Source organism: Bombyx mori, chromosome 4 (genome assembly GCF_030269925.1).
Source record: "Bombyx mori chromosome 4, ASM3026992v2".
Classification (NCBI taxonomy): Eukaryota; Metazoa; Arthropoda; class Insecta; order Lepidoptera; family Bombycidae; genus Bombyx; species Bombyx mori.
The window spans coordinates 5,438,042-5,458,283 of NC_085110.1; the positions used below are offsets into that span (position 1 = coordinate 5,438,042).

General features: G+C 37.3%; 1 protein-coding gene across 2 annotated transcripts in view; it reads right to left on the reverse strand.

Moving 5' to 3' along the window:
* The window catches only part of LOC101743645 (LIM domain transcription factor LMO4), a 175,547-nt gene that overhangs the window by 18,213 nt on the left and 137,092 nt on the right, over positions 1–20,242 (reverse strand). For both annotated transcript variants that reach the window (XM_021349987.3, XM_004929162.5), the window contains exons 3-4: positions 14,137–14,295; positions 13,387–13,570 (exon numbers count right to left, since the gene is read on the reverse strand). In XM_021349987.3, the coding sequence (XP_021205662.1) occupies positions 13,432–13,570; positions 14,137–14,295 (298 nt within the window). In that variant the 3' untranslated portion in view covers positions 13,387–13,431. The remainder of the gene's footprint in view (positions 1–13,386; positions 13,571–14,136; positions 14,296–20,242) is intronic.

The following is a 20,242-nucleotide window of genomic DNA, read 5'->3' on the forward strand; positions in this document are numbered from 1 at the left end:
AATACGATGAAATGTTCCAAGTTTCTTCAAGCAATCAAGGCTTAATACCGTAGTGAAGTTTCAAGTTGGGAAATTATAGGGCGCGGGGCGAGACGTGCGGGAGCGGGGGCGGACGTCCGCCGCGTGTCATCTCGTAACATCAAAAATGCATTTAAATTCTGCGCAATAAAAAACAGCGGCGAGAAGTTTCGCGGCGGCTCGGGGACTGTAGACTCGCCTCCAGCCCGTGCACGGTACCGCACTACACAACTCGGTCCGGCTCGCACTTTACACAATCTCCGGCACGTTCGCTAATAAAAATCTTTTATAAAATAAGTGCAAGAAAAATAAAATAACAACTCTCCGTAGTTTCGCGGCTGGCTGTTAGTGCAAGCAATTGCCTTATTGTATTGGAGAGTTCTTCTTTCAAGATTCTCAACGCTATTTCACTGTCCCATTATTTTATGTTTTAAAAATATTATTTTAATTTTAGAGAAATACACTTAAGACATAATTTTCAGTATTTATTTTCGTCACACATTTTATTAGTATTTGATCGATTTGCAACGCTTAGTGCACTAACCAATTTTTAAGCTATTGCATAGATTTTATCACGGGCTTTGAGCGCGGCGATGGAATCCGCCGAATTCCGTAACGAAAATAACCTGACACCCCCAGTACGCCTACTATGTAGCTCGCGTTCAACACATTCACACGTTGCGCTTGTGTAGTGTTAATAAGCGCGTGGCGTGACGTCACACTGCATGCGCATCATGAAAATTCTGCCGATCTCTCTCTCGCGCGGTCCAGCTTATGAGTGTGAAGGGGACAGTTAATGTTTTGCTTTTATTAATGTTTAATATAGCGTGGTCTTGTTTTATTATTGTTTTAATATTAAATTATCATTGTCTAATTATAATTACATAAGTTGATAAAAAATGCTAAGCAATAGCTTTACCGCGGCAGTCTCCGAGTGCCACTCGTCTTTTTTTTTATGTTAGTGTAATTACTGCTAATCAATAGAACAAATGAAAAATACTTAAGTTCTATTGGGAAGCAATTAAATTACATGGATAGTTGATGCTTTATTGTGCAGTCGGAATACGACAATTTAACAGGAAATTAAAGCTGGGACCGCAAGCCGCGGACGTCATTTCGCAATAGTTTGTCCAATTTATCAGTATCGAGAGCCGTTCGGAAATAATCGTAATCGAAGCGAGTTGCCGAACAATATGGACCGATGTCGGGCTCTCTAATTGGCCCTTACCTGGAGCGCACTCGAGAATGATAAAGCCCCCATTAGCCGCCCTATTATTTACCTACTCGTCATTAGCGTAGACTTCATTAGGATAACGAGATAACGGAGTCGAAGCTCGAGAGCCAGGCCCTCTAGTATTTTGGTGTTTTTCAACGGAATTCCAGGAAGGAAGATTTATTGAAGAGAACAAAATTAGCTAGAGGTTTCTTTATAAATTAGTCGTATAGTTAGTAAGTATTTTGTGGTCTAATAATGAACAAATAGGTAACGGGGACCACAGGGGCGCCGCATTATTACACATGTTATTAAGATCGGTATCGCATGCAGCCCTTTGCAGGAAAAATGGACGCGTCGAATCGTTGGCCGCTTCACAAAAAACATATCGAATTTATTGTTAATTATAAAAGTCGAGCGTCGAACATTAACGGCGAGATGCGATGCCGAGATAATAGCGCATCTATTTATTTATTATTTAGGCATCGGCTGGCGCGGTCACGACTCCATATTGTTTCGCTGTAATGCCATTAATGACCTCGGTTTAAAGTTGAAGTGTTAATTTGATTTAAAATTATGTCCGCGATTATAATCTCACGTTCAACTTTCGCCCTAAAGCTTTAATTACGACGGTTGATCCCCGATGGAGCGGTGCGATATGTTCGGTGCTCCTTCGTTTTAATATTAGCCCCTCATACCTGGGTTAGGGTTGTCTTTAAAAAAAAACAAAAGTAGATTACTTTCGGTTCATAACATATTTATTACTAACCAAAGAAGTTATCTAGTTATTGAAAAGTGTATTTTATTAAATAATTATAAATATCCCGTGAATGCAGTTTCTCTTCGTTTTCAATATGAGAATAGGACAGGCGTTCAGCCCTACTACGATAGTAAAAGTTAAATGTAAACCACACAGACTAGTAAACTCGGCAGCAGTGCAGCTTAATGCGCAGGTTGATATAATAAAAGTAAGATTTAATGATTTTAATCTCATTTGCATCATTACTGGATTTGCAGTTTATAGTACGCTTGCGTAGTTCAACGACAAATTATGCAAATGGCGGTCCATACATGTGGTGAGTTAGTGGCCATTTTAAAAATACGAATCCATTTATAAATATTGTTTTATTTAAGTGAATTTTGCAATGAAAAAGCTATGTTATAGGAGCTATTTATATACTGACTTATGTTGAAAACTAGATTTTAGATATCCTTAAAAAAAAATTTTTTTATTAGAATATGCGTTGGAAATTTCTAGATCGGATTACGCGCGTTCATTAAAAACGTTAAGAACGAACACCGATCGAATGAAACATGCAAGAAATGGCGGGAAGAGCCCGGGGCGCTCGCAGAGTGAGTTACGGGCGACGTCCTCGTAAACGTCACATTAATTAGCATGCCCGCTAATGAGGAGTTATGGCGCTCTAATGAGAGGACTTGTACTCGACGTATTTATTAACGGTCGGCCCACAGACGGATATATAGGCTGGCCGTTCGCACGTCGATCCGATTGTGTCAATAGACGTGCCAGAATTTAGATGCTTGCTCGTTGGTGCCGTAATAATGAGCATTTTTGAGTTATTACATTTGTTTTGATGGCGTTAAATTATTTTGCTTTTCTTCGTTACGATAATTTATCAATATTTTAGATGCTAATTGTGTAAATAATTAGTATTTTATGAATTTAATAGGGATAATTAAAATGCTTATAAGATAAATACGCCTAATTGTCACATGCAATAGAATACTATTTACTGTATAAGCATAGGTACTTTCACAACTTTTTTAATTTATTTCATAAAACAACGTGTTTTCTAAATTTAATTGTGGAAGACTTCCAGGCGACCAACAAGATTATTACAGAGAAAATTGGCATTGCACAACATCTATGGATATACTCAGCTTCTAATTCCTATTTGCGTTGCAATTTTTGAGTTGTTCTCAAAAGAAAAAGGTGCTATTTAAAAGAAAATCGACTTAAAATCAAAGTCAGTATTAATTTCCTAATTAAGTTACATGCTTCATCCATCTATCGTAACAACATACTCTGTGCAATTTAGAATAAGATAAGTGTGATTCGATGTTACACATAGCTTCGAGAAAGAACAAAGCGTGCATTACAGCCCCCACAAAAGGAGGGCGAAAAAGACGTTAATAATATTCGTCAAAGCACTCTGGTTACATTAAATCAATTTGCCCTTTCCGCGCGGTAAGTAGCGAACGGTGTAATTGATAAGTTGAAACCCTTGTAGCGAGAGGCTACAGTTTGGCACTGCCAACACTCAGCCTGAGTTTCGGCGTCACGTGCGGTATCGCGTCTTTTCTCTCTGGATGTTCACCGATGATATTGTCATGTATTACATGATTATTTAAATGTATTTAGAATTTTCTGTTCCTATTATACTGTCTCGAGACAAATGAATATAAACAATGTTTCTTTCTAACGTGATTCGACTATGCTTTTGAGATTGGTCGATGTATTTATCGAATGCGGGAAATTCGTAATGATACATTCAAACAAGCATACAATTTATTACAATTACAGTCCAATCACATAATGCTTCGCAACATCAATATTTAATTTGTGGCATCAGACGTGTACGGTGATCATAAGGAGTGCACCGGAACAGATCCAACGACAATATCCTAATTCACTCGCGCGAATGTAATCCATTAGTCCACCCTCCCCGCTTCATCCGCCCCCGCCCTGCCGCCCTGTCATTCATAAACCTCCATATCATTTGTATTGGCACATGTTTCATATGACTAATGGGCGGGCATATTAAATATAAAAAAGAGGTGCTTAATACCGTTTTGGTGATTGAAAATTTTAATTTCGATGATGAGTTCCATTTGCAGTTGTGCAATTTGGGTGATGAAAGAAAATAGAAAAGTAAAACATATAAAGTGAAATACGTTTATGTTGTCGAGCTGAAATAATACGATTGAATTTCATTGTTTCCCCTTTTTAACGTATCTATTACTTTATGAATGTATATTTATTGAAAATTAGCTATTGTCTAAATTACTCGATAAACAAGCAATAACTGAGTTAGATTTATACAAAATATATTTATGTACAATATCTGGTGTTAATGTATTGTATAAAAAATCTACAACATCCGTCACGAATAAAATTAGATTAACGAAACGAAAAAGAAATCTTTGAATGTTTGCTTTTCCCGTAATACATTTACCTTTCTACAGAGGCTGCATTACGTTTTCAGAAAAATTAAAGCATGTAATCAGTTAAATTACGGCAGCTACTAAAATATGTATTCGTCATAAAAGTATGTGTCCGCTTGCGAGAAGGATAAATATTCATTATGACGGATCGTGTAACGTTTTAGCGAGATTAAATGCTATTAACTTGAGAGACGCTACGCTTTTAGCTGAATCAATCAGACATTGAGTATTTGTTGGTCATATACATACATATGTACGTACGTAAGACCTTTGATATTTCATGACTTTCTTTTATATAACCTTCTAGGGTATTTATCGTAATTTGTGTGAGTTTTTAAGGGTGTGTGGGTGTCAAAAGTCTCGTCCCACACTTTCACAATTGTTAAGTGTATATCAACATATTTTTTGTATAACATCTTCAGCAGTATTTATTCAGTCTCTTCATCTCCCAGTTAGTAACAATTTTTTATTATAATTGTCTCGCATCGTCCCCATTTTAGTGATATGTAATAGTGAAAGAAGATGCTTTTAGGTACCATTAACCCAAAGACACGGCCCACTGAGTTTCTTGCAGGATCTTTTCAGTGGGTCGCGTTTCTGATCCGGTGGTAGATTCTGCGAAGCACTGCTCTTGCTAGGGCCAGTGTTAGCAATACCTCCGGTATGAGCCTCGAGAGCTCACCTACACGCTAGGGTAACGCTGATATAGCTTCTCAAGGCTATCAGCAAAGGTAGAAAAAAAAAGTGAAAAAATACTTTTATTTCTAAATTGCATTGATCCGATAGGTTTTTAATAAAATTCGCGAGAGGCGCAGAAACGTTATACGTTAATGAATATTCACATTTCAAAGAGCTAATCTTTCTGGAGAAGCGGCGTTATCGTGTCGCGTGGTCGTCACTCAATATGTATGAGGGCTGTAAACACTGGGACAGGCAGGGTACGGTTCATCCGGCTGAGAGCTCTCATTCGCCACTAATTAATTACTCAACTACGTTTCAATTAAATTAACTCGATTACGACACTGGAGCATCGACACGCGATGAATCGATGCCGGTCGCGATTCGATTAAGATCGTTAATGCCGATCAATTTTACTCGTTAGCTATCAATAAAGTTATTAAACGTGAACCGCAAAGCCTTTGCTGATGTGTTTTATCATCGAAACTGACGCGCGTTTTGAGAGATCAAATAGAATCTACGCACGTAAATAATGAAATTATCCGTTGTAAGCTATTTGTGTTTTTATATATGTATGTACATACATTTATATATATTTAGTTTGATCTTATAAAAATAGTACTTTTCGACACTTCTTATTGAAATCGTTCCTAAGATAGGAGTGTTTTGTAAAGTTAGTGGTTAAAACGAAATCTTTTATAGTGACGTACTTTCGTTTATTATTATCGAAATTATTTTTTTCATTTTCTTTTTCTAAGTTGATAATCGTTGTATGATGTGATTGTTTGTGCTGTGTATAACATATTTCTCCTCTCTTTCATCAAATGAATTCTAATCGGCAACCACATACAAATCTTGAAAAAAAAATATTTTGTCACTTTTGAGTCTTCTAAAGCAATTTTCATGTCGTTTTTGTGGCACAATAAATAAAAGAACAGTTGATATACGTCATTAGACACATAAAACATTTTTTGAACTAAATAAAAAAAAAAAGTTGTTAGATGTCGATTTTAATAAAATAGATCTCAAACAGCCAGTGACAGTAAAACTAAATTGGCCACTCGAAACTAGTTGAACTGAGTTTAAAACTGCGCCCTTAGCCAGAGTAGGGGACGTTTTAATTACGGCGTTTAAGTAAAAGCGGGCTGCGTCTAGCTGGCTGCATTACACAGATTCAGCTACCAAAAGCCTCCCACTTAGCTAATGAAACATGTTCGTGTATAGTGTTTTAAGCATCGTCGCAGCGAAGGCCCGCTTGTGCATTGTGAGCGGAACCGAGCGGACGTGAACGGATTCGGTGGACTCGTCTCCGCAAATCCTCATTTACTTGCATTATTTTAATGGAGCTATTGTGGGCGGATGTCCTTTGTCGTGTGCGGATGCGGATCCGGCCTGTGGGAAATGTGCCGGTGCATTAGTGCGCCGCTGCCCCAAATCGCGCTCCCAAACTCGAATTAAACTGCAGATAGCTCTGTTTCTATTATGCGAATTTAATTTTTAGCTATCGTTGTTGGGATTATGTAAACTGATTAACCCTCAGACACAGCCCACTGAGTTTCTCGCCGGATCTTCTCAGTGGGTCGCGTTTCCGATCCAGTGGTAGATTCTGCGAAGCACGGCTCTTGCTAGGGTTCGTGTTAGCAACGTCGTCAGGTTTGAGCTCCGTGAGCGCACCTACTAGTTAAGGTTCCGCTGAAATAGCATCTCAAGGCTATCAGCTTAGGTAGGAAAAAAAAAAAGTAAACTGATTTATTGTCGCGCTAAAACTAAAGACAGAAAGGAAATACGATATCCATTTTACTAATTAAGCGGAGCGTAATCGTTTCGAGGTCACGAGACGCGTCCGCAGAGAAATCCCACGGACCTCTAATAACTGGCTTCCCTAATAAGCTAAGAGGTTGTCTTGCTTGTATAAAAATGCAATCGGCGGAGCAGAGGCCCGGCGACGTCGTTCAAACTTTTCAAATTTTCCACCAGCCCGCCGGTATTAATTTTAAATTAGAACCAGAGACGTAAATTGTCTCCACATGTGAACGAACGACTCTCGTTAATTAAAGTTTTCTATGTAAAGTCGTTCTCTCGTTTGTGGTACATAAAATAATGTTTGCATTTCTTTAATGTTTTCCTCGTTTAATATAACGCAAAGGTTGTTCATTTCGCTTTATATTTTTCTTGTTTTTTAAACAGAAAATCGATTTTAGAGTTCCATAATTTGTAAAGATAATTAAAAACAGGTGCTTATTTCGATTTTTTAATAATTAAGAATTGCGAAGATCTCAATTCGATGTGTAAATTTTTTTTACATTTTATAATTTTAAGCACGATACTTAAGTAAAAACTATTTTGATAAAGTTAAATCCATATAAGAATAATGCTTTCGTTAATACTATACTTACCCATTTATCTATCTAGCGTATTTCCATCATTGGTATTCACTGCTATTATTAATTATTACCATATCACAGTTGTCCACAGCAATATATGATATAATCCCTATCCTTATAAATATGAATAATACGAAAGCAATGGTTGTCTGCTAGTACGTTTTCGCGGCCAAACTTCTCAACAGATTTATGAAAATTCTTTACGGAAATGCTTTGAACCCTGGGAAATACGCTACTTCTCAACCCACTGCTGAGCACGGTATCCTTCCAGACGAAATAAATGTTGTTTACGCGGACGGTTAATAACATGCTATAATAGATTATATTAAGCATTGGACACTCAAGTAGATCAAGCTTGGTTTTATCTTGTGTTATGGATACTGGAAACACATTCAAGCCAAGAACGCGGCCAAACTTCGAGAACCAACCCTACAAAAAGAAACTGCCACCACCGACTAACCAAGTGAATCAAGCAATAAGTAAAGTTGCAGATTGACCATGAAACAAACGACGATTTCGTATTATGAACACGATATTTACCCTTCAAATATATAAGTGCTTATTTAGCATTCCATATTGTCACGAGTTGATTAATTTCTTAGTCTCCGGTTTAACTGGCTACGCAATACTACCAGACACGAAAGAGGCCCGATGATAAAATTAAATAATAATATTGACACACTTTGTTCACCAGCGGATTGCCTTGTGTGTAATTACTGTAACGTTTTATTTATTTATTAGAGTTGTACATTACAATGGCTGTAATTTAGTTTGGCGATCTTTATAGTTAATTAGGACAAGATAAGGAATGAGTATATCAGACGAAATGTGAAAGTAGCCGCGGTGATTGACAATTGACAATTGATTAAACAGCGGACGGTTAGTGTGGTATGGACATGTGACGCGTAGACACGAGACGCATGAGACTATAGGAGATGTATGGAAATGCTAGTGCAAGGTAGAGGGGAAAGAGGTCGACCGTAGAAGACATGGATAATGTTTGAATGACGATATGAGAGAGGTGTGAGCTTTGAGATGAGGCCTGATAAAAGAGAATGTAATAGAAAAAATCGCTGCGCCGACCCCACCTATTCGGATAAGGTAGGGACAAAGAAGAAGGAGATCTTTATAGCTAATTAATTGTAAGTCTGTCGTATCTCGCCTGGTGGATGTTCAATTAAATTTGTGATAAATGGACTGATGATATATCGGCACACTTCGTTTTAAGTTTCTACCGGAGCTCATTATGAGGTTCAAGGCTCAATTGTATTGTATAGCGGCTCTCGCTCTCTTCAAACCGAAATGCACAATTTCCGCGCGGTACCTATCAGTGCAAGCTCGCTTTTTTTCCCTTACCTATGCTGATAGCCTTGAGAGGCTATATCAGTGTTACCCTAGCGTGTAGACGAACTCTCGGGGCTCAAGGTGTTGCTAACACTGGCCTTAGCAAGAGCAGTGCTTCGCAGAATCTACCACCGGATCGGAAACGCGACCCACTGAGAAGATCCGGCGAGAAGCTCAGTGGGCTGCGAACCCGCAAGACCCTGTGCTTTAGTACAAAGTACCAAATTTCTTCTTTGACGGTCAGTCGCCTGTTTCAGGACTTTATTGGCACGTTTTAAGATAGATATTTTGGTTGACTGGGACAGACAGCATTATGCTTTGGTTATAAATGAATTTTTTCTCATTTACTTTTTGTTGTCGTTACTTTTGTGTAGAAAAGTGCAATAAAGAGTTTCATACTGTATTTAGTTCTTAGAATTTGCAACGCTCAAATCTACTAAACTAAAATCATATATACTAAACTACAAATAATAAGCAACCTCATACTATGTTGTTTATAAATAGAGTAACCACGCGAAGGCATAATATTATTCAAAATAATCTATATTTTTATGCAGTAACTTGAACCGTTAATTAGTGTGTGAGAGGTTCAAGGAACTAGTGGCTGATTAGACGAGACACATAAGACAGTGATCGGGTTTAATGTTCGGTCTGATATCAAGTACAATTCGTATTTTTATTAATGTTTAATGTTTCGTGTTCTAAATGTGAAATATACAATATGAGTACCATTCTGGTAGTTTAAGTTGTTTTGTTATTTTAAATCATTATTATCGCTATCAAAGGGTGATTAATCCAACAAAGACGTAAGCGAAGATCTCATCTGTCCAGCGCAACGGTTGAGGGCATCGAGATCAGAGCCCCGGACCTCGCCTGCAGCCAGTCCTTTGTGGAGATTCTCGAAACAAGTGAGGGGCACTTTGAAGTCGAGCACGGCAGGTAATTTGGAAAAACGTTATTTAATTAACTTTCGACAAGTCTGCGTAATCGCGTTACAAAGCCGCCGGGCAGTCTTTGAGCTGGTAGTGGCCGAGGGCGTTTCCGTAACCGGACTTGATTTTTACGCCAAACGTGCCTACTATAAAGGTACTGTCATTTCCAGGTGTTTTCCAATTAACATGCCTGCTTTGACCACGTCCGCACAAAGTAACACCAACTGGCACCGCCTGTTCGATGCCAAACGCACGGTTTATTAAAGGGGTGTTGCGGCTGTTTATACGAGATTTTTTAATTGAAAATCATTTTAATTAACGGAACTTGAAATCGATTACAGTCGCGTCGTTGTTAACTCGTTTGTTTATTAGTTCAAAGTTGTCGGTTCATTAACAGGGTAGGACAATAGTTTTATGAGTTGCCGAAATAAGTTTGGGGAGTGTTTAAACTTCGGAATTGGTTGGCAGTGCATTTTGTGAAAGCGCCGTAAGCAAGTCCGCACACAGAGCGGAACGGAGGCGCCCGCGGCGGCCGGACCTCTAGCTTCGGTCGCCACTCAGATAATTAACTCTATGAACTGTCTAGTTGCCCACACTTGTTAATTTGAAGCCCTCAATACAAGCGAGATTAAATTAACGTGTTTTTATTTATTAAGTGCTTTGTTATTTATGCGGTCCGGAGTCAGCGCATTCCGGTCGAGTGACTCCCTGATATAAACAAAGCCAGTCTTTGTGCAGTGTTCAATGAACAGCTTAATTGTATTTCTTCGCCACACTTCTGCTTCTCTTTGTTATTCGCACGTCTCATAATTGAAATTATGTATTACCTGTGTCGTGTGGGAAGCTTATGCTGGACATTAGGTTCTCATATCTACTTTTGTGCAAGTCGTTTTGTTTTGTAACGACATCATATTATATTGACGAAGTAACTGAATATTGCACTTAAATTTTTGGAACATTTTTAAAGCGCCGAAAATTCATATACAACGGCGCGTGACATTTTTAATTAAAAAAAACCAGTTAATTTTGAGAATAAAAATTAATTATATATTTTTTTATTGTTGCTAAATTGTGTTATTTTAATTACAAAAAATCGTTTTGTATTCTACTAAATGGTAATTTAAATTAAGAGCGGGTAACATCGAATGGATTTGCGTTTGTAATGGCGGGCACACGTCAAGTCACTCTATTCTCTCGTTGACAGCGGTTGCACGTGGTGGTCATTCACAAGGCCTTTGTCTCTAAATCACTAATTATCATGATAATCCCTGATTGTTGAAGTAATTGGACCGTCTAATTTATTAAAATAGTGAATAGTCAATACTGCAGTCCACATATTTTTGTTTTTCCTGAATTTCAACGTCCAACACGGATCCTGTGCTGACGAGGTCACGAGTCAACAATAATATGCGACCGCCCGGTGATGGGTGACCCGACATATACATATATGTACGAATTGAAATAACATAGTGCAAACGTTTTTACTGGTGGTAGGACCTCTTGTGAGTCCGCGCGGGTGGGTACCACCACCCTGCCTATTTCTGCCGTGAAGCAGTAATGCGTTTCGGTTTGAAGGGTGGGGCAGCCGTTGTAACTATACTTGAGACCTTAGAACTTGTATCTCAAGGTGGGTGGCGCATTTACGTTGTGGATGTCTATGGGCTCCAGTAACCACTTAACACCAGGTGGGCTGTGAGCTCGTCCACCCATCTAAGCAATAAAAAAATAAAAAAAAACGAATGCACTGCACTTTTAAACGTGTAGAAATTACACTTGGCTCTCGACTGTTAATACAGAAAATCAGCGTAAACATTAATGTTGCCCGTAATCTTAATTTCAGCTGAAGTACCTCTCATATCACGAGTGTAAATATCAGGGAGTGACTCCGTCTTGAGCTTATAACTACTGAATTTTTAAACAGTACCGGAGATGTCGTATCGCGGAAGAGACGAGCTGCTTCACGTTTTTATAATTTTCACTCGACGTAAATCTCAAAACGTTTTAATGGTTTCCATGTAGCTATTATGATTAAAACTAATTTTGTCATTATATTGTTTCCGACGCTTCGTATAATTTACAGTTTTAATTATGTCTGAGAGGACTTGCAAAACTTGTCCGAGCGTGGGATAGCCCCTTAGGCTACCAGCAAATATGTAGAAAAATCAAAGAAAAAAATATAAATGACAAACTTGCGAACTCTAACGAAAATCCTATTTAGCTATTAGTTTTTTCTTGTTGGACAGCCGACCTAGTGTTAGATTGTAACTGGACTTGATAGTAGTGTATTAAGGCAATCGCATCCTTCTCACGGGAACGCACGACTACTTAGATGATAGAAATAGGATCGAAGACCTACCCACTCGAGCTTAAAATACGACCTACAACCAGTAATTAAGCTTTTTATTGCGCTGGCCACTGGTCCGTCTTGAGATTGTATGTAGTAAAATAATTGATTTTGTAATATCGACAGTACCTACTTTTAAAGCGATCAACACTAATAAACGGTGTTTTCAATAAAAACAATATTAGCATTTTAAGCTTGTAAATATTCGCAAGCTTTCCTTGAGTTCGAACTCTCTAAGCCCTTTCGATAACTACATGGTTTTCCTCGACTCAATGTGTCCAATGAAAGTCAATAGTAACGTTCAAAGGGCAATCAAGCATCGGTTAATTATTATCGTTATTAATTATTGTTAGGAAATAAATAATGAATACACAGTCACGACACGTTAATCACTCCACAAAAGGTCAAACGTGATCGCGCCCACAAATAACATTGTAACGATTTGCAAGCTGTTCGCTTACAATGAAACAAAAAAGCCTAATGATTTTCGAATGAATCGAATTTCGGTTTAATAAATTAATGTTATCGATCAATTCGTATTTGCATTCAGTCGATTCTGTTATAAGCGGACTCGTGAACGTTGCATCTAACAGAATTCGACACGTAATTAAATATTGTTCCTATTTCTGTGGCAATGCGGTTCCGATATCCGATTTGGTACAGCCCTTGTATTTACAATACAATTGAGAGACTTTGAACTGTTCTAAGTTCGGTGATGGCAATCACGCTGTGACGTCAGTGTGCTTAGAGCGAGTTTTTTAACGTTCTCGATAGCGTAAAAGTTATCTCAAATTTGTATGAACAGCGCCCCTAGCGGCAAACGTAGGCAAACGCTCCAACTCCATACAAATTCCATACAAACAATACCCAACTCCATACAAACATACAAACGTTAAAAAACTCGCACTAAGCACACTGAATATTAGATTATGCCTAAAACACGTCATTACGGATCCTCCCGATCCATTAACGGTGTTTTTAGGTACCACAAGCACCGGTCACCGTCTTCGTCGAACCGGGCGTCGAAGGGCTCGACGAGCGAATTAACCCATAGGCACAGCCCACTCAGTTTCTCGCCGGATCTTCTCAGTGGGCCGCGTTTCCGATCCGGTGGTAGATTCTGCTAAGCACTGCTCTTGCTAGGGTCAGTGTTAGCATCACTCAGGTTTGAGCCCCGTGAGTTCATCTAATAGTTAAGGTTACGCTGAAATAGCCTCTCAAGGCTTCAGCTTAGGTAGAAAAATAGATTATCGAGTGCAATAAGAATTAGTCGAATCCGATTGTTACCTGTTCATAGTCCTGGTGCGAGTGCTGCGCGTAGGCGGGTGGTGCTCATTCCCGCGAGCGGCGAGGGCGGCCGACCTTGCCTTTGCGCACGGGAGCAGTAGCGCCCTGACCTGTTGCGTTCGCGCTCTTCATTAGCTTCTGCCAATCCTGCTCGCAAACTAATGAGCCCGCGAGCATATAATACCTAAACAACAATATAATTCATGTTACGTTATTGTTTTATTATAAACATAATATATACACAAGGTGTAAAAAGATTGTCCACGAAGCAGAACGTAAACGGGAATTTATGTCTTATAGAAATGTGACGTTTGTTCGTTTATGAGTAATTAAAAAAATCGTTTTTTAAACGGTGGATTTTTCCCGTATTTTGGATACTGGAAAGTAATACGAGAATAAGTATATCCAGACCCCAAATATCAAATCTCATTAACCAAGACACTAACTGATCCAGTTAGGATAACTAATCACTTGACTAACGAGGCGATAACATACCTTTGATAAACTAAGCAATGTAATATGAAGGCAGTTGGTAGACACGGCCCACGTTCCCTCGAGACTGGATTTTGGGCGTTTTACATTGCGTGCATTTAATCAACTTTAGAATCTGATATGTGATTTCTTTGTTGGTTTTTCTTCAAGAATTACCAGTTTTGAAGCATGATTCCATTGCACCCTACATTAGTTAATAAATAGATATTTGATGCATTATAGCTTTAAACTGTTATGTTGGTAGGTTTTTTGTCATACCTATCGCCTTGCATGAGGTGGGAGCCGCATTTGGAGCACGCGAAGCACTTTATGTGGAAGACGTGAAGCGGTTGTTGGGGCGCGTTCGTTCTCATCACGAATTCGCTGGCCGGTATCGCTTGCCCGCAAGCTGCGCACGCGCCTCCGGACCCGAACATTCTGGAACAAAACGAAACTTGCCTGTATAAATGAGAATTTTGCTAGCGAGGTATAAATACATATATGAGTAATTATATTTTTGTACGTGTACGCTTTTTTAAAGTGCTAAGTTATAAAATATCTAGTTTAGAAATTATGTTGTATTTATACGTCAAATAGGTTCTGAATTTTTATGTATTTGCTTATCCAGTACCAGGTAAACTCGTTTTAAATAAAACTGAATTTGATAAATGAAATCACATAATATCATGTCCGACATGATTAAAAGTTTAAACTAGATTAAAATAACTATCGACTCGCCCTTCATGAGGAAGTTTTAAGGCAAAAAAAATGGCCGGGCTGTTAACATCAAGAACTATAATCAATTCAATATTAAAATATGTTTTATTCGTATAAATCATCCGTGGTCTTGTAAATGAGTTACTCTGTTCTCTGGGTAAGACGTTCGTATCGAATCATGCACTAATGCATGCGGTGATTTTGCATTTCGATTAAAAGACTTAAACTCGCTAAACTGGAAACAAAATTATGTAGTTATAAAAAAAAAAAAAATTATATAAAATTTAATAGTAAACTAAACTAACAATTATTCTAATATAATTTTTATTTTGTTGATACTGGATACTGATGCGGTTCCAAATTTTAAAATTAATCGAACATTTTGATTTCTGTGAAAATTATGTATGAAGAGTCCGTTACTCATAAACATACACACATACATATACATAAATACCAAGCTAAAAAAAGCGTGTTAAAAACAAAACATATTCCTTCCTTCAAGTTCAAGAGATTGACAACATTTAACGACTATCGTAATGCTTACGACCGTGCAGTATTATTCACGAGAAACAAACGAGTAAAAACTCCAACGTATTGAATGGGTCGTTAAAAATTATAATCAAATAAATCATTATATTAATGGCGTATTTCCTTTCTGTTATGACGGTTCAATCTAAGTGACGCAGCAATGTACAGTGGGCGAATTCCCGACGGCCGTCAAACATGGTACTTTCGATCTAATCATTGAATATCTGTTCGCAAATAACAACGGCAAAAATGATTCAACGGCAAACTTTTAATTTTTTTAATAAATGAATGAGCTCACGCGCCCTCGTGGTGGATACATCTTAAGACTTGTGGTAGTGGTCTCAAAATTGTATGACACCTGTATCACGCTTCAAGCCGTGAAATGTGAGTGATTCCCATCACATTCCAATCTCAGGCTCAGTCCCGTGAGCTACAAGTCCGGTGAAACCAGAATAGCCCCTCGAGGTTATTAGTAATAACAGGCTACTGGTAGGAAAAAATATTCGTGGCAAATATGAGCACGGTACCTAGATTTGCGCGCTCAAAATGTGCCAAAGACGTAAATTTGTAAAAGTAATTATTTTTGGTAGGACTGATGGTAGGACCTCTTGTGAGTCGCACGGGTAGGTACCACCACCCTGCCTATTTCTGCCGTGAAGCAGTAATGCGTTTCGGCTTGAAGGGTGGGACAGCTGTTGTAACTATACTGAGACCATAGAACTTGTATCTTATGGAGGGTGGCGCATTTACATTGTAGATGTCTATGGACTCCGGTAACCACTTAAAACAAGGTGGGCTGTGAGCTGGTCCACCCATATAGGCAATAAAAAAAATAAAAAATTATGTTCATGTCTACGTTTCGTCTGTGTTACGTTAAAACTGCAAATCAGGATTGATAATGTTTTAAAAAACGATTGATACGACTTTATTCGTGCTCAAAAAAAGATACAATTTAATTATTAAGTACTAAACCCCTCTGAGCTCGATTGAAGCTTCCTAGACCGAAAAGCAAGTTGCGTAGTCGCAGCAACTATATAGTGTTGCCTATTTCAGCCGCGAATAAATCTTCCGTCCCGGTTTCTTTAAACTTTTGCTAGAATAACCGTTATTCTTAAATAGTAGATAATACGACCTCATGTCTCAAGGCGGGCGCTGCTACTTTTAAGTTAGGCCTAAAAACGTGCACAATAAACATTTAACAAGATATTTTGCACGTACAATCAAATGAAAATGTTTAAATTACCATTCAAATGATTGGTATCTGATCCGACAGATATAACGCGAAGGAAACAATTTTAACAAGCTGACTCTAATACGTTAAAATGCCACTATTATTGCTCGTTAAGCTTTGATAAATGGATAATAAAGCAGAGTAACAACATTTACTATAAATCACTTCATACTATGCCTTTATATATTGTACAAAATGTATGCATACAAAAGGTTTTATTTGCATAGACGACGAGACGTCTATAGTTATTAAGCATATCTGAATTGAAAGTGAAAGTGTATTCGAACAAGTTTGGATTTAGAATGTTATTTATTTAATTATTGCAAACGTTATTGGTTATATTTAGTTTATTTCAAATGTTATACAGTTAACATTTGATTTATTTTGCAAGAGAAAATAATTTAGTATATTTACTGCTTAATGTTATGAGTGTTATGTTAGGAGTGAGGGATTATTACTGGTGGTCTGAAGGCCTTTCTAGTTTCATTAGGACAGGAGGGCGAGCACGGGCTCAGCCAGGTGTGGTGGGTTTTGCTAACAGCTGTCAGAGCGCCTCCGAAGGACACCTAATAGTTCAAGCCTAGCAGCGACTTCGCGGATACATCTACAATCGGATTAAAATTTCCACTCGCTGAGAAACTCAGCAGGCCGATGTTAAGGGTTAGGTTCTCGTCGTACTACCTACTATACTATTTATTTAATAGAATACAATATTCTACAATTTTCATGCAGATTCATTTGCATATTACAATTGCTGTCTTATCCTAATTTTGTAGTAGGTACACTGAATACATTTTCTACCCTTTAGTGGAATATACCTTAGGAAGACAAAAAAAAAGGTTTATTATAAAGTGCAGTCACATAAATTCCGCTAACGTGATCATCGTTTGATAATATAGTACTTTCAGGATGAATGGGAAGAGAATATAACTGTTTTCCCTTTTCCCCTCCTTTTTTGGATCATTTTATCATGAGTAGACTAGCTCTTGGTACTCTAAGATTACCAAAGCTAATAAAAATTCATATGATTCTAGGATAATATTATTAAATTTGAAAAAAAAAAACGATTAGATCTTTAGAACATCTCTTAAGTCATTTAGAAATACTTGTTAACTTGAGCAATGATCTACTAAATTTTTGCAGCCAGTTAAGGTAAAAAAATGTGGTATCTTTTGATCTTTAATAGACATTCATGTCGTTACGGTATGTAATGTAATAAATAATACACTATAACCCGATAATATTTCAACGCCGACTCTTTTCTGCTACATTATATCCATAACTGATATTAGAACACAATAAATATCTTAATACTCAACTAATCCCATATTACACGTCTATTCTATTTTAAGCAAATAAATCACTTGTTAAACGTTCGATAGTAGAATTACTTATCTTTAATTTCCAGCAATTTAATTACCTTGTATTGATAGTAAAATTTAATAGCCTCGTAAAATTAGACGGTAGTATGTGAATAGATTTACTTTTGTTTGAAGACTGTTCGATTTAATCGTTTAGAACTGTAGATAAAGGAGCTTGCTTCACTTTTCAGAAAAATTCACTTTTCTCACAGCCTATAGACATCAACAACATAAATTCCGTCACCCACCTTGAGATTTGAATTCTAAGGTCTCCGTTTTGTTACAACGGCTGCCTCACCCTTTAAACCGAAACACATTACTGCTTCACGGCAGAAATAGGCAGAGCTGTGGTACCTACCTGTGCGGACTCACAAGAGGTCCTACCACCAGTAATTACGCAAATTATAATTTTGCGGGTTTCATTTTTCAAAGTTCCGGATAATCGCTATAACATCACAGTTTGGAGGAATTATTAGTCAATTGTCATACAAGTCAAATTAACTTGACCATAATCAACGATCTTTAACGGTAAGCCTAAAAAATTTTGGCAAGACTGTTTACGAAATGAAATGAAAAAGAATTTTAGTATAAAAATACATAACATTATTTTAAAAAAATGTAGACAATGTTGAATTATTAAATTGAGCTTAAATTCTATGAATGAACTGAACTGAAAAATTTGACGATTTTCGAATATGCCGCAGATAATTCTGCCGCTATTTCTGCCGTGAAGCAGTCATACGTTTTGGTTTGAAGGGTGGGGCAGCCGTTGAAAGCCGTTATACTTGAGACCTTAGAAGTTATATCTCAAGGTGGGTGGCGCATTTACGTTGTGGATGTCTATGGGCTCCAGTAACCACTTAACATCAGGTGGGCTGTGAGCTCGTCCAACCATCTAAACAATAAAAAAATAAAAAAAGATAAATAATGATCCAAGCATTCTCACAAGCTAAATATCACTCTATTCGAAAATTATTAACAGATGAAACGTAATTAAAATAATTTAAAAAAGACAATTAATAATATGGCGTTCGCCCACGTCGAGAACCGTAATGCTGTCGTCTCGCCTCCATAATAGCAGCATTTAATACTTAACGAGTCATTATAGCATTGCCATTAGCACCACAGACACACGACTTACAAACGCATTAATAAATCGCAACTAACCGGTCGATCGCAATCAAATTTCAATTAACCACTTCTTTCGACCATACGACATAAGAACGTTGCAAAAACATAAATTAAGAAAGTCTTAAAAGATAAATTCTCTTCAATCATTCGTAGCAAATAGGATTTCGTTTCATTTACTCCGGTAAGAGCGTTTTCAATTAAGGAACGCCCGACAAACAGTATCGGCGTATGAAGGTAAAATTAATTAAACCGAGCCAAGACAAACATGTACGAATCTATTTGTGTTGGACGCGGATCGCGGAAAACTCCGAATACATGATATGTTTAAGGATTACACCGAAAGAAACTCCGTTTGATTTGCCTATTGAGATGGCTCGAACAGATCATAAAGGCTTTTGTAAATCACAAAGCAGACTTTTTGTATATGACAAAACATTTAACAGAAAAAATAGCGTGGCGAAACTGATGATATTTTTCGGTAATTTCAGTTGAGATAAAATGCTTATTTTTAAATTAAATTCTAATTTACCTTATTTTTATTAGTCTTGAGGATTATAGCATTATATATTAACGAATAATACAATTTATTCGTATTTCCTATAACACATTTTTATTTATTATCTAAACTCATAAAGACTACAGATACACTCTACGTATTTCATAAATATACATTTATCGATATTTCAAATCCAAATGGCATACGCAAAATGTACAAACATGTTTTTATGACATAATTTTAAACTAAAGTAAACATGGTACCTATCTATACTAATATTATAAAGAGGAAAGATTTCTTTGTTTGTTTGTTTCGAATAGGCTCCGAAACTACTGGACCGATTTGAAAAATTCTTTTTCCATTAGAAGCCGACATTGTCCCTGATGAACATAGGCTACTTTTTTTAATTTTTTTTTTATTTCTTTTATTTTGGTTTCATGTGTGTTTTAATGTTTCCGAAGCGAAGCGAGGGCGGGTCGCTAGTTTGAAAGTAAAAAGGTTTGCTAAAAATATTCTATGTTAATAATTATATAGCCTGTTATAAAAGAGCAATGCTTTATTAATAGTAGCGTTTGAAAAGAAAAAGTTTGTTTGTTGTTGTTAATGAACAAAATTGATTGCGATTCGACGAATTTAATAAATTTGTATTGAGTGGGTTAATTCCCTGAATGTTCTTAATTAAAATGTAAGGGGTAGTTAGTATTAACACACGTGAATTTTGTTTATTTACACGACCGTATTATGTTAACCAAGTTACGGGGATGGGTCTTCGGACTGTTCAAAAGGGACGGGCACTGTTATTTCGCTACGAGATTTGTAATTTTATTTGTGTAGTTACAAGTTTCGAAGAATTCGTAATCGGGACCAAGTTTTAGGTTTCCTTTCATGCCGATATTAATTAACGAGTGTGCTTAGAGAGAG